We start from the raw sequence: 16,353 nt of genomic DNA on the forward strand, positions 1-16,353 counted from the left end.
GCACAGCATATGGCAGCATTTCAGAGCTGCTGTAAGCCCGGCCTTGTTACTCTCCTCGCCTCCCTCTGCTCCTGGGGACAAGCTGCTGCAGGCTGCTTGGCTGCGGGTGGAAACAGCCCCATGGGGCTGGGGTCTGGGGTCCRGCTGCCACACAGAAACCCAGGCTGCTTCTTCCCTTCATGAGCAAATACTAAGGTAAATGTAGAATTCTTGCCACCTTTTTAACTTCAAGTGTGATTCATTCAGAAAAAAGAAAAAAAAAAAACCTTTGGTGAAAAAAACATATCCTAAAAATCTAAAAATATTCCATGCTTGGCTAGCCTCTTCCAAAAGCCTATGACTTCACAGATTCTCATTTTTCACTAGCAAATCATCAACTTGTATCAGCAAAAACAGCAGAATGAGAAGTTTCAGTGAAACAAACCATCTCAAAATGAAAGTTCAGTTCTTTTACTTGAAATGACTTTTGCTATTAAAACAATAATTTATGTAGATGAATAAAATCAGTTAAAGAAAAAAAACATGTCAAACACCTAAACAAGACATTCCAAAAATCAGTGAAACATTTCTAGTAAACACAACCAAAAGACAACTAGTTCATGAAAGTTTCTGAGATTTCGATTTTTCCCTCCGTAATTTTGGTCTAAAATGTCTAAATCTTGAAAGCTTCTGATGGACAGCAAAATTATTTCTTGACACACTCTGTACCCTGTGTCTCATGTCTGCTTTCCTCAAATCTATCTATTAAGTTATATCAGTACAATCACACAGGAAATTTTACTAACGTAATATCATTATATTCTAACTTAACCTCATTGGCTAAGGCCCCTGCAACACTTAAACCACTATTATACATATCACAATTCATAGTTTAATACTTTATAGATGATCACTGTTACATCTATTTATGTGATGTTTAATACAGTATTATCCAGAAAAAGCACAATTTCAATCACCAATGATAATATTTACCTCTACCAGCTCAGTTCTTATTCATAGCCACACATTATTTAAATGGGAAGTAGAAAGTACAGTCTAAGTGGAACATTGGTTTCTTTGTCAGGCTTTTGGTTTTACAATATTTCTTAGTTTTCCAGGAATGTTGAAGTTACGATGTGGCATTTATTTCCCAAATGCCTCTTTTTCCACATAAAGCGGTAAAATCATGCTACCTTTTCTTTATTTTAAACTTATTTGTTTAAAAACATGGATAAAACATCATTTGACGTACAAGATTGTCTCCCAAACAAAGAACTCTCCTCCCAGAAAATCTGCAGAAACTCCTTCACTTTGGTGACGTTATGATTTTCTTCCACTCACAATATAGCATTTAATCTTTTTGATGACAACAGGTTTGTGTCTACACTGCCATTTTTATACTCTGGCTAGGTTTTAGCCAGGTTTTAGCCGTGCACCTCAGTGTCACCACAATAGCACTAAAACCAATGGCGGATGCAAAGGCATCAGTCGGGCCATTATCCCTGCTGAGCTCGGCGCTGCAGCTACTGCATTAGTACTGCACTTACAATTAGATTTAGTTCATCCTCAGGAACTAACAGCTACTTTGGTAGAGATGCATTCCTAATTTCAAAACTAAACCTCCAATGCTACGTGGCAAGAAGAAATTAAAACCTGAGGCCACAACCACAGGCTAATAGGTAGAGGTAAGTGCGATTCTGTGCACAATACTTGCTTAATATTTTTATCTAGACTCCCTGGAAAGCTGTGGATCATTGCTCTAGAAAAATAATTTTGAGTCCAGAGGATAGGTAACTTGCTCTTTCTTTTCTTCTCCATCACTGTCAAGTTGGTGTTTTCCTGGGCTTCCAGCAATCAAAGAAATTCCCACTACTAATGTACGATCACAGCTTTGTGTATTAGTAAATAAGAAGCCAGGTCACTGAAGAAATAGCTGATGTTATTGATGAAAGGAATTTTCCTTGGCTGAACAGGCAGAGGTGTTTTGGGAACAGGAGGCTAGCACTCTAGTCTGGGGATGTTAAAATATGTAGTTTAGATCATAAGTGCACCTTACGTCTGCCACAAAAACATTTGAAACATCACCTAAGTGGAGATAAGTCTGAGGTACCTTTCTCCTTTCTTCATACCTGTCTTGTTATTGTCCCATTCCCCATTTTATAGAGGCCTATATTAGTAGAAAACATCAAAGATGCCTTTTGTGTTATTGCTTCTCTTTTACGAGCCAGCCACAGGCAACCACAAGGGAGCTGATATAGATGCTTTTGGATGGAATTAATTCATCTCTAAGCCCCACTAAACAGATAGTAATATGTAAATCAGGTAGTAAGAGAGACAAGTTGTCTCAAATACTACCAATGCAAGGGATGGACCCTCAGGAGCCCAAGAATTAAAAAAAGTGAGAAATGTAACTCATTAAAATTCCTATAACAGAAGAAAAAATAGATACCTACAGCAGTCTTTAAATGCTTCTACAGATGTCCAGAAAGAGGGCTGCAAATCATTCCTCTCTCAGGATTTTCAAGGGCTGACTACAAAAGCAGTAACCTGAGGTAGACCCACTGGATTGCATTTTCAATAACATGGCCTTGTTCATATGATTTTTTAATAAAGCCAGCTACCCAGAGAAGGGATCATGACTCTGTTTGTGATTGTACTACAATAAAAGCAGCATGAACAAGGGGCAGTCTACAGTAAAAGATTTTTTCTTATGGACTTGCAAGTGTTTTGGGCTGATATACACAGCCACCCTTCTCCATTTATACACCATCATCCCCAAACAGATGCACCATTTTTCTAAGGGATAGAAACATCCTCTTATATAATGATAATTAAAAAACAGACATTCTCCTCTGGATTAATGATTACAGTTATTTTTATGAAGGAAAAGCATTAAAAAAGCCATTGTTAAAAGAACTGAAAAAACACTCAGATGTCCAAGGTAATCTAATAAAGGCAAATGCAGACTGAAAACTCCCTGAAAACCATTCTTCAGAATTGGCCTCACAACACATTTGACACAAGCTAATACCACATGATGAACTAATAAGCACTTTATGTAAATCCTGTCTTTGTGGTGTGATACAAACCCTGTATGTACGCAACTGCTACTTTTACAGCAGAAATTTTGTCACACAAATACTGTTTCTTAATGGTTAGGGATTTAAATGAGAATTTCACCACAGCATTTATTAAAGATGCTCTGATGTTTGTGATGTACTGTCAATGTATTTCCAATCGTCAGTATTTACACTTGTTGCTTTTAGAAAAAAACATGAATYACAGAATCACAGAATCGCTGAGGTTGGAAGGGACCTCTGGAGATCATCTAGTCCAACCCCCCTGCTCAAGCAGGGTCACCTAGAGCACGTTGCACAGGATTGCATCCAGGCGCATTTTGAATATCTCCAGAGAAGGAGACTCCACCACCTCTCGGGACAACCTGTTCCAGTGCTCTGTCACCCTCACAGTGAAAAAGTTTTTCCTCATGTTCAGATGGAAGTGTCTGTGTTTCAGTTTGTGCCCATTGCCTCGCGTCCTGTCGCTGGGCACCACTGAAAAGAGTCTGGTCCCATCCTCTCGACAACCTCCCTTCAGATACTTGTACACATTGATAAGATCCCCTCTCAGCCTTCTCTTCTCCAGGCTAAACAGGCCAAGCTCTCTCAGCCTTTCCTCATAAGAGAGATGCTCCAGTCCCCTAATCATCTTTGTGGCCCTTCGCTGGACTTGCTCCAGTAGTGCCACATCCCTCTTGTACTGGGGAGCCCAGAACTGGACGCAGTACTCCAGATGTGGCCTCACCAGGGCTGAGTAGAGGGGGAGAATCACCTCCCTCMACCTGCTGGCAACACTCTTCCTGATGCAGCCCAGGATACCATTGGCCTTCTTGGCCACAAGGGCGCATTGCTGCCTCATGCTTAACTTGGTGTCCACCAGCACTCCCAGGTCCTTCTCCGCAGAGCTGCTTTCCAGCAGGTCAACCCCCAACCTGTCCTGGTGCMTGGGGTTATTCCTCCCTAGGTGCAGGACCCTGCACTTCCCTCTGTTGAACTTCATGAGGTTCCTCTCTGCCCACCTCTCCAGCCTGTCCAGGTCTCTCTGAATGGCAGCACAGCCCTCTGGTGTATCAGCCACTCCTCCCAGTTTGGTATCGTCAGCAAACTTGCTGAGGGTGCACTCTGTCCCTTCATCCAGGCCATTGATGAAGAAGTTGAACAAGACTGGACCCAGTACTGACCCCTGGGGGACACCGCTAGCTACAGGCCTCCAACTAGACTCTGTGCCACTGATCACAACTCTCTGAGCTCTGCCATTCAGCCAGTTCTCAATCCACCTCACTGTCCACTCATCTAACCCACACTTCCTGAGCTTGTCTATGAGGATGCTATGGGAGACAGTGTCAAAAGCCTTGCTGAAGTCAAGGTAGACAACATCCACTGCTCTCCCCTCATCTACCCAGCCAGTCATTCCATCAGAGAAGGCTATCAGATTGGTTAGGCATGATTTCCTCTTGGTGAAGCCATGCTGACTACTCCTGATCACCTTCTTTTCCTCCACATGCTTGGAGATGGCCTCCAGGATGAGCTGCTCCATCACCTTTCCAGGGATGCAGGTGAGGCTGACTGGCCTGTAGTTCCCTGGGTCCTCCTTCTTGCCCTTTTTGAAGACTGGGGTGACATTGGCTTTCTTCCAGTCCTCAGGCACCTCTCCTGTTCTCCATGACCTTTCAAAGATGATGGAGAGTGGCTTAGCAATAATGTCCGCCAGCTCCCTCAGCACTCATGGGTGCATCCCATCAGGGCCCATGAATTAAGCAGAACTTTTTTGGTAAAAGGATTGAAAGTGTCTTTTGATGAAATAAGCCAATTGACAAGAGGCTTTATAAAAGGACTGGAGTGAGAGATAGGGAACTTACAATGTACAAACAACTGCACCTGTGAGATAACACACACACACACACACACACACACACACACACACACACACAATTTAGAGGCAAAAGTTTAGAATACAGAAAACAGAAATTAGAGAACCTGGAAAAGAGATGGTAGGTACAGTGAAACAGTTGTAATAGCCTGAACAGTAAATGAAGCTTGTGTAAAGCAGTGGAACGGATGTGGAGAAGTCAAAAGAAGAGGCCCTCTCTCCCTTCCCCACAGAAAACAGTATGCACGTGTGATATGCTTTCCTGAATGAACGTATGAAAAGACAGATTTGGATTTTGGTTTCTAACTTGCATGTTCTTCCCCTTAAGCCTTAATTTTGGTCACAGTATCTAGAATTCATTATGGTTATTTTCAAAAGTAAGAGGTTTTKTTTTTTTTTTTTTTTCAAAAAGCAACATTAAACATTAAAAGAAGAGCTTCAAAGGATGGTTTGTAAGTCTTATATATTTAGATTCAAACCTCTCTCTCTTGCAAGGCTTGAATAGTTTGAACTGCAGAAGGAGTAACAGCGGGATGTGAACATGTTTTGACCTGCAGATCTCCCCACTCCTTCCCTCCCCTCTCTGAGATACACCCTGGAGCGCTGCAGCAATCTCTCTGAGACATCCATCAACACATCCAATAACTTTCAACTTTTCAAAAGGACAAAGTGGAGCAGTTCACAAAGAAAAATCCTGCAGAGGGCCCTTCCTCAGCTGCTAAGAGTTAGCACATCTCCCAGTCCAGAGCTTTTGCTTCCAGTCTTGCTAAACTGTGACTGCTCTTCTGGGGATGGGAGTGAGAGAAGATAAGACCTCTGGCTTCTCTTCCATGTGCTCCTGGCCCCGAATGAGCTAGCTTTAACACAGGAGACATCACAGCTGCCTCAGATTGGGCCTGTGCCTCGTTTTAGGCTTAGTCCATGCAGCTTCTTTCTCCAACTGCGTAAGGTGGCACTGCTGCTAAGCAGACAGAGCAACTTGTTTGAAGGCAACCTGCTGTTGCCTTCAACATCTGTATCTCCAGCAGTGATACAGATATGTGCTGGGTCTGAACATATTTTTATGCTGTCACATTCCCAAGTAGATCAGAGTTTCACTGAGGTGGCCTCAGTACGTTAAAGAAACACAGACTCCCTTATGGGCCTGGTGCGTGACAGAAGAGCTCACAGCTGAGCTGATGGAGCTGTGCAGAAAGGCAACCTGCTGCTGCCACCCCCCGGGCTCCCCTTGTTGTTACTCACCAGTACTGCTCTGGATGGTCCTCACCGTCGTGGTTGTACGTGGGGGAGACGAGGACCGCAGAGATATGCACTCGTCGTCCTGGGAACAGCCCTTCTCAATGGCTCTCACATAGCTGTGGCTCCTCATGCGGAAACAGCCGGGCATTGGTAGATCCAGGGCCTCCACGGCCTGAGACTCGAGTTCACTGAACACCGACTCGCAGACGGACTCAAACTGACCATTCACCTCCATCTCACTCACCTGCAGGCAAAGATCAGGCAGGTTCAGTATATCGCATAGAGCAGCCTGTCCTGTATTAACACTCACAAGCAACAGCAGGAGTYGAACCTCAGGCCATTATGTACATAATGCCAAAAAACAAAAATCACACATTCTTTGGGAAGAAAAAAAGGAAGGGGGAGGTTGCCTTAACCCTGGACACAATGCAACCCACAGGCAATTGCAGTGATAAAACTGGGGCTGGGAAGCTCAAGTGTGGAAGTGGTAACATGCAGTTGAAAGGGCTCCACTGGTAACTGAACCAGCTCTGCTACAGGGGGGAAAAGTTTGTGTAACTACATCTCCTGGCTAACTCCTTTGGCTGAGAGATGTAGGAATCCTTAGACCCTTTGATGAGCAGACACTAGGTGGTGACAAAGACTCGCAGCCACCTAGGCTGAAGAACGTTCAAAAGCATCTGGCTTTGCTGCAGATCTTACGAACCTGGAAACCATTTGCCTCTGCTTATATGGTAACGGCTCCCATGGTTCTGAACTCAGACTCGAGCCCTGAGCTTGGCATTAAAGCATAATAATTAGCACTGTGGGAAACGTGCACGCAGAAACCATCATAGGAGGGTTTTGTTATTTTTCTGGCATGCAAAAGGCTGAGATACCAGGAAAAGATAAAACTGTGTTATGATGGTAGAAGACATTAAAATGTCTATTCCAGTCTGGATTTCAGTAAGGAAAACACTATGCTGTGTGCTTGGATGCACATCTGAAAAGGAAAGCCTAAAAGGGTAGAAACTGCTCAAAGCAGCATGGAAAAGCAGTGGACAGTATATCAATAAAGAACAATCCTGCAGTGGTAGAGGATAGCCATATCTCCAAATAAATATCTCTCTCAATTAATGCTTTTTTTTTTTTTTTTAAAAAGAAAACCCTTATCACATTGGCAAGTGAAGGTCAGTCTTTGGCAGATAGCTTGATCTAAGTGTTAGATGCCCAGTAAACTGACTGGGTAACCTAACCTAAAGTTCATATAGCTGCATCTGAGACTTGCATTTTAGTGTTGTTTTCACCCAGATACATCCTAACCCATTTTCTATAGCATTAGCCCATACCCTGTGCAAAGTGTCCCACTCTGTAATAAGCAGGTGGCTGCTCCGAAGATGAGATACCCAAATACAGAATACCACAGAAGTTCAAATTATATCCACCATTCAGAATGGAGCCATATTTGCTATGCCTATAGCTGAAATCGTGGCCCCACTAATGTCACACTCTCCTTAAGCATCCCAATGAATTAAAAGGGCCAGTATTCTGTACCACAAACCCTGCCTGCTACACTTCTGGACTAGTGGAATAAATCATTTGGAGAAACAAAAGTTATCTGAATGATTCACTTAAGCAAACATGCCAAAAATCATACCAGGAAGCCAGACAAACCTAAGAACTGCAGCTGCAGGATTTAGCAGATGAGCTACTGGCCCACTGCTTCTCCTCTGCCCCTATGTGTCCACCTGGGGTCGTGGCACTTTTGTACTTGTGGCTGCATGGTCCCCTCCCATTCAGATCTGTCCCTGATCAATTCGATCCTAAAAAMCCCATTTTGTGCAAGGATAGGTTATTTTGTGATGCTAAAACTCCTAATCTGAATGCATCAAAGTGGGCTTTATTTTTCTTGAAGTTTTACAGAGTGTTAGGTAAATAATATAGACCTTTGCACTTAGTACATATATTGCAATATTTGCACTATAGAGGTGAAAAGTTCAGAGGTGCACAGAGTTAAGAATATATACAATAGGATAAAGAGATCTTTAAAAAGTCTCATAAAATACTAATAAAATTGTGAAATACAAAATACCACAGACTTCATTCATTTTCCCTTAGCATCACACTCTGCTTATGAACTTAAAACAAATCTTCATTGCTTCATAGGCATCTAGTGACTTCAGATACTAAGCATAAAAGCCTTAAGGAAAGTATGTTTAAAGATATTGCTGAGCACCTGTTTTGGAAAAAACTCAGACTGCTTCTTCAGACATTGCATGTTGTGCCACTCATCCATTTGCAAAGAGCAGACTACGACATCATCAAATCTCACACTTTCACAAAGTTGCATGAAAACATTTCTGTTTCCTAAAATGTTTTGAAAACGTGTAGTATGTAACAGCCTGATTCCATTTTAAGCAGAAATCAAGCTTCTCCTGCATGTCACGCATGCATCTGATCTGGCCCTTGCTCTCCTGGCCACGTGTGCGTGTCACCCACCTGACTAATGGTGCTCATGGCTCTCATGTAGCTCTCATTCCGGGAGCGAAACTTGGGGGATGTCAGCAGCCCTGCGGGGTCCAGACTGTCCAGACTCCTGTTGATGGAGACTTCACTCACTGCCCGCAGGTAGCTGTGGCTCCGGATCTGAAGCTTTGGCGAGTGTTCACTGGATATCCTGGAGGTTAAAAAAAAAAAAAATTGCATCAAATCCAAATGGCTTAGCTATGAGCGAGCATAATCTTGTCTGTGGGACAAAACTTGGAACCTGTGATGAAACAATCCTTGTATATTTATAAGTTAAGAATACTACCAGTCCCGTTCTTTTATTTGGATTATCCCACCTTTTTATCTGGTGGGATGAAAGGCTGGGGGGAAGGATCTTTTTTTTTTTATTTGTAAAGTGTGCCTAAGCAGAATGGCAAATTACCTCCATTGTATTTATTTACAGTGTAAGCACAGCAAAGTTTTACACTGTACTTACAATGGCAGCTTCCAGCTCCAGCAAACAGTGCGCTGTGTGCAACTTTTGAAGGAGTTACACTGAAATGACTCCACATGTGAGTTTTAGAAGAGCAAGGGGAGGCACTGAGGCGAGTGCAATTGAAGAAAGCGCTGTGTCCTCATGGAGTTGAACACAGCAGTCACGAAAACAAGTTGGGGAGTGGGATTAAAAAAAAGGAGAGGCGTGACAGTAAGATTGGCTGGGTTACCCTGAACACATCAACTGAACATCCACTTCTTGAAACACAATTCATAAGAGTTGCAGGGGCTCTATTCCTCTAAAGGTGCTTCTCTCTGAGGAAACCTGATGCTGATCACAGCAGCACTATGAATCTGATACCCTGTTATATATGTGACTGGGCTGCTTCTTATGGAGCTTTCAAGGATGCATGGGCAGAGAAGGGTAGGTAGATCATACATAACATGCAAAATGCACTCATAGCACAACTTAACCCTGGAAAACATTCCAAGAACTTGGGGTACCTAGTTAGGTTTGATATGCTTCAATTTTTTATTTTAATAGGGCAGAAGCTGCAAGTTGATAAAATGCAGGCAATTGTTTTCAAAGAGCTATTCTGGTATTTGCGAGAAACATGGTAAATAGCATTACACAGCTTGATGTCAAATTAGAAGTTTAAAAACCTGGTTGTGTTTCTGTAGTGATAACATTCCCTACCTTTCCCAAACCAACGGCAGACGAGACTGGCAAGTAGTTAAAAACAAGCAAACAAAAAAATACATAATTTGTACAGACTGTTCTCTTGCCAAACGTGCTTACAGACAGCTAGCAAAGCTTACAATACCTAGATACAACCCTCCACCTTACTGTGAGATGTTTTCTCCTCTGAAAGTGTCGGAAAAGTGCTGTCTCCGCAAACTAATCATCCTAGAAAGTCAGCGTCAGACTGACTCATGAGTCAGAAAAAGTGATTCACACCATGCTTCTTTCACTATACAATTAGTTTTGGGGATTTTTTGTCAGAACAATTAATGAATACATAAGTATTGAAAGGGTCGTTCTTCAATATTTATATTGAAATATCTTCAATATTCTCCAAGTATTACAAAAGCCAACCAAATACAACGTTAACTAAGTCCTCCATTTTGAAATGCAAATCTCACATGGATGTTTGCATGTATATGAAACAAAAATCTGTAACCTAATTACAGAGCTACTCTTGGTTCCTTAATGTTTAGAAATACATACACAGCTGACCTGAAACAACAGAATCTATTTTATGCCTAATTCTTCAAGCATTTGCAGATATTTTGTGTTCAGGTAGCTAATGATGATAATTAGTATGAGGGATTTCCCAGTGGCACGCACAGTTCTGGTAATTGTCAATGTATTTTAGGAGGACAATTCCACTGTGTAATCCTACACCTAAGTAGTTCAGCAATTGGGTCTATTGCCGAATGTTACAGTACGGTAATAAAATCCAGGCCATATCTGCAATATTGCATCCTCTGGCTGCTAATTACAGGTACTTGCCAAAAAAAAACAAAAAACAAAAAAACAAAAAAAACAAACCTTATACTAATTACTAGATATTCCTGTCACAAGATGCAGATTTTTCTTGCCATTTTCACCAAGTGTCCAGTGCATTACTCACAGCAGCCATATCCATATTCATGCAAGCTACTTCACCACCCTTTGTAGGTCTGTAAACTGATCAGCATTGCCTGAAGTGCATTTTAAAATTAATTCAAAACGCATTTTATTTTATGAATTTGTTGTGAACAGTTTGTTGCCAATATTTGACAGGCAAAATTCAAATACACTTGATTAAGTGCCAATTAGTCAAATATATTACCTGGTGCTGTCGCTATTCACTGATTAGCTGAGCCCTCAAGCACAGACTACAGCACATCACAAAGTTCAGTGCACAGATATTGTCAGTCAAAAATTTGCAAGTGCTGGGGCAGGTACCCATTAAAGATTGGGACCAATATAACAAGATGCAGGTACACATCACAGCAAGATTTTGTAGTTGTAGCCAGCATACAGAGATCAGAATAGATGCGCCCAACATCACGGAAATCAACCCCAAAAGGTACACAGATTCATTTTCCATATGCATTAGCACTGCGTAACAATGTTTCTCCAACTCTGCATAAAACAAAGGCATCCATCCATTAGAGTAAACRTTTTCCTGTTGTTTCAGATGTAGGTGGTCAGCACAGATGCCTTCTTTTTGTGCCTGGTTTTGTTCCTAAGTATAAGACAGGTGAGTTTGGCACATTTCTAGAACCACATTTTACAGGTGGCCACTTATAGTGTGGTTTGTTCACCAGCTGGGAGATATGCACAGACTAGGGTATCGGCAGGCTTTGGAGGAGGTGGCCTCTTCCTTACTGATTGCTACAATCACTGTTTTACTAAATGCAGTGATGAAAAAAAAAATTAAAGCACAGACAAGGAAATATCTGAAGATCTGCATTTATAACAATTACTACTACTTTTATAAATTATCATTGTATTCTACAGTACCCTTTAAAGAACAGCTGAAATGCCACTGGAAATTTTGAAAACATTCTGTTCAGGAATAAATCTAGCTATGCATTAGAGGGGAAGATCTGAAAGTCTAATCTGTCTTTTCAGAATTACTACCAGTTACCCGTAAATGAAAATAATCTTTTCTCCTTTAAGGGTTCAACTGTATCTTCTGCTTATTCTGCATTCCTTAGTATTTCATTTGTGGCAACATAATTTTCACAGCAACTAAGTACCACACACAGAGGACTGAGATTTTGGGACAGCTTGGGTGCTGATAGAAAATGGTCTAGCTACTAGCTCCACTCGCTGCATTGGATACATTCATTGGCGGAAGGAAAATGTGAATTATTAAAGATCTTGAACCCGATCCCCAGGTGCACCATTTTTGTGCTGCAGTGCTTGCCTCTGTGGCATGGTGCAAGCACTCAAGGGCAGCCCCGAACCGCAGGTCCCGGCACTTATGGGAACCATGGCACAAGGCGTAAGGAGGAGACGATGGCTTTTGGTTTCCACTGCGCCGCTGGCTGCTCCCTGCTGCTGTTGCCCCAAGGTGATCGTCCAGAAAAGGTGATCGTCTGGAAAAGGTCCCAGCCCTGAGCTGGGGCAGGTGGAAGTGAAGTGTGCTGAGACTTAGGAGAGAAATAAGGGCTCCCCTGGGTAAAGAAAAGCAAATGGCTCAGATAGACACCTCACTTCCTCAGGCAAAACACACTACCGAAAACCCATGAGGAGCTCTTACAAGGAGGAGATATTCATTTAGGCAGAAAGCAAGTCTTAGCAAAGCATCTAAAACAGAGGATCATGATCTTTAAGTTACCTTTGTATACTGCCTTTTGATTTCTGCTATATATGTTTCAGGCATACTGAGGTTGATTCTCTGTTTTCTTTCAAATATAGAAATGAAAGGGTTTTAAATGCACATGTCTAATCACCCCAACACTGTTGCAACATGCGTGTTAAGAAATACTTTTAACTTACTGTTACAGTTGTGTTCTTATTTACACCCTCCGAATTCAGATGGAAACATGTTTAGCTCCCTAATTTGTTTAATTCATTATTTGAATAAATATATTCATGTTTAAAATTCATTATAAGTGGTTGGTCAATGTAAGYAGGTGTGGGAGAACCTAGGCTAATATGATTTTCTCTGATTTGCATAGAGAAGTCAGAGGCAAGAGTGTGTCTTAGCCTAATCACTCAGATGATCCTCCAGGATCAATGAAGGGGGGAAGAAAAGCTATTAACTAGCTTTACATACTACCTTGTCACTTCTGACTTGTGTATTCTGGCCATAATGTGGTTCATTCAAACATATATATTAAAGGGCGTATAACGTATGTTAGCAGATTAAATGTGGAATGGCCTTGAAAATTTTCCTGGAAGAGATTTTGCACCTTCAAAATGGCTTTGAAATGCTAAAGAGAAGATAGACAAGAGGGATTTACCTATTTACAAGAACAGGCAAGTTTCGTCTTGTCTTTGTCTTTTTGTCTTTCCTCTTTATTTAGGAAGTCATGATGCATGCTGCTGTATGTGTGCTCTTTATGAGGAGGACTTTTATTTATTACGCGTCATTTCAGAATGAAAAAAGGGAGAGACTGGACTGACAGCGGCTGCCTTTTTTTCCCCTACAGCCAGACAAACAGAAAACAAAAGTGTTACAATGAAAAATATTCCTAAAACTGTACTGTCTTTTGCAAGTTCAGCATTCAGATTCCTAGCACAAAGCACAGCGTCGTGCCAGAGGGGTACTGTGCTATACCAATAGAAAATGACATAGCAGAAAAAAGTGAAAGTCCAGAATCATGCTCTGAATACTTTTAGAAGCCAGCAAAGGAGTATGTTAAAACTTACCTTAAAAAAAAAAAACAAAAAAAACAAACCCTCCCCCCACAACAACACACCATACACAAAACCCAACAACACCCCCAAACTACCACTATTGCTAAGTATCCTAGCATTCATTTTTCTAGGCTGCAATGGAGACCATATCTCCCTGGGGGTTAACTGTTCCAGGCCGAATGCCCCATTGCTAGCCTGGTTAGTGGGCACTTCCAGCATACACTTCTGTGTTTAATTTTATTTGCATTTTAGCTTTACTGGAAGGCAGAATGAGCAACTGCAATCTGACACAAAGTAAACCCTGAAGGACATCAGTGAAGAACATGTACAGAGCAGAGCCATGCRAGTGCATCTCTTGATTCCAGCCATGATGGGGGTCACCTAACTGGGGTAATCTGATCATGTTGGCACCTATGTTATGCTGCTTTTTTCARTGCAGCGAGCACAAGGCTGTCATCCCACTAACAAAGACAAGGGCAGCACGTAAACAGTTTTGAGCATTTTTCCCCCTCACTGGGATCTCCATTTCTATTTTGTTTAGAATCAAGTGAACCTCTTCAAAGGAAATTCCTATCTTGAAGCTAAAAATCTCTGTTCAAGTCCTTAGTGTGTTACTAAAGAGCCAAGTGTAAGAAAGAAAAATCTAAAACTTGAAGACAACCAGAAAAGCTCATTTGACGAGGAGAAATTCAATGCTATCAGCACAAAATTGGCATCTGCTTCCTTCTGTGTTTTAAAAGACTCCATTACTCAGATTACAAATCATCCTAGCTGCATGGACTGGCCAATGTACCACAGAACCACGTGGGACATGCCTGCATTAACAATCTCTTGGAAGCCCTTTGAGAAGGCTTATATGTTAGTCATAGGGTGAGAAGAGGCAGAAACTGTGATACTGTGTATTTGTCTCTTTGCCATATTTTACAGCTTCTGGTTGGGCTGAAGAGGAAAGCACTTAAAAAAAGAAAAAAAAAATCCAGAACTCTGAACAGTTTAATGGCATACAGCTCCATAACATGTCTATCCTCTGCTTTTCTTTTTTTTTTTTTTTTTTTTTTTTTTTGAGCAAGCACATGGTGTCCTGCCAGAGAGCTCCTGTTTGTTTTGTAGAGGGCAGGAGGACCTTGATCAACACTTTATGGTTGCAAAAGCTTCTAAAAAGCACAATATCCTTTAAAACTCTCCACTTATGGTTCCTGCCAGCTTCAGAACCAGACTTGAAGCCACATTTTTTTTGCAATTTACTACAAACCTGTTTCCCTCTCAAAAGACATAGAAGCTTTGGGGCTTCTTCTTGTTTGTTTGTTTTTTTGAGGGTGGGGAACTTGAGGCTGCATGACCATATTTCAAGAACATCTTTACCCCTTTTTAAGTGCCAGAACATTAGCAAACAAAGCTGACTACTGCATAAAAATTAATGCTTAAATTAAAACAAAGCTCCTCTTTCATCTCAAGGATCCTTTCAGGTACTGCACACAATCAAAAGAATAGGTTAATGAATTTAAGGAATCTTTCCCCTGCCACTGACGTGCCGCGTCTTCTCTGTGCTTTCTAGACACGGTGAAAGAAGAGAGCATAGCAAGGAAGTGACACATAATGCCATATGCAACTGAGCTGGAAAGAGAAGCAGATGGAAGATGATGCAGACAGACATTATACGATTCTCTTTAATCAGAAATCTGGTCTACATGCTGGTGTTGATTCCTATGTGGGGTTTTGTGTGGGGAGCATAGCTGTGAGAGTGCTSTTCTATTCTGCCCTGGAGAGTGAGAAGAGACACTGAAGCACAGAAACAGTTCAACCCAGATGAACCAGCTCAACTCAGTGAAGCCAGGAAGAAAGCTGTTAAGTGTATAACAACATATAATTTTTATTTACACTAGAAGAGAAATCCATCCTCTTTCGCCACACCTAGCATGGTAAGATAGAACATCTTCTAGGATGACCAATTTGAGAAGAGTAGTTGCTTTCCTCTCCTCCACTGAGGAAAGCCATGAGCCTCCAGGATTTTATGTCCGTTCTTACCAGTCTTACCAAGCACATGCCCAAAGATGCTTGTTGGAGGAAGACATCTCTGAATATTCCTTGCCCTTTTCAGCAGAAGTCCCTTTGGGCTGGCAGGAACAATCTCAGGAACAAGTGCTGCTCACCAGCAGAGTGATATTTACCTAAGCTGGAAAAGCTCTCAGCTTGCATCAGGAATAACACTAAGAATGAACTCTGCATGAGGGCCTGAGCTTATTAATAATTCCTTTAGCCCTGCCTGGACCTCTTTGGCCCCTGCTGGGGTATGGGCGAACCCTTTGCTGCTCTAATGGATAGTCTGGTTTGCTGAGGATTTCTGAAAGATCGTTTGCTGGCAGCATGGATGCTTCGTCTGCATCATGGGCTGCTCTTCTGAATCTCCTGCCTCAGTCCAGTCACTCTTCCCATCAAACCCTCCACCACTGCTTTGATGAACTCTCTCTCTGCTGGCCAAAAAAAAAAAATTAAACTACACTCTCCTTCCTGCAAAAGCCTCTCCTCCAGCTCCCCTCAGTGAGGCTCAAACTCACCCAAGTAATCTCACATTACTATATGTTCTTGGTTACTTCAGTAACCACCTGTTCCCTCTAGTGAAACTCAAAAGTCATCAGCAATCTGTTCAGATGAAACACTCATTTTAGTGAGTCAAGAACTTTGGTCTGCTAGCCAGCCACCTACGTGCATGTGTTTCAAGGCAAGCCTTTGAGAAATAAGGAAGGTGGTGCCTCCAGCTCTGCTCAGGCACAGCTTTAGGCATTGGACATGGACCACTTCACCGTTACCTCTGTAACTATTTCTATTAATGTAAGGAAGTCAAATCACATACCAACATTTCTTTCCTCCTCTCAGGTGTCTGGTAA

At 41.9% G+C, this 16,353-nt stretch overlaps 1 protein-coding gene across 1 annotated transcript in view; it reads right to left on the bottom strand.

Moving 5' to 3' along the window:
• Window positions 1-16,353, bottom strand: part of DLGAP1 (DLG associated protein 1) — a 143,398-nt gene that overhangs the window by 90,189 nt on the left and 36,856 nt on the right. Inside the window, exons 3-4 of the mRNA XM_026070566.1 lie at window positions 8,626-8,803; window positions 6,151-6,391 (exon numbers count right to left, since the gene is read on the bottom strand). Coding sequence (XP_025926351.1) covers window positions 6,151-6,391; window positions 8,626-8,803 — 419 coding nt within the window. The remainder of the gene's footprint in view (window positions 1-6,150; window positions 6,392-8,625; window positions 8,804-16,353) is intronic.

Source organism: Apteryx rowi, unplaced genomic scaffold (genome assembly GCF_003343035.1).
Source record: "Apteryx rowi isolate R43461 unplaced genomic scaffold, aptRow1 scaffold_312, whole genome shotgun sequence".
NCBI lineage: Eukaryota > Metazoa > Chordata > Aves > Apterygiformes > Apterygidae > Apteryx > Apteryx rowi.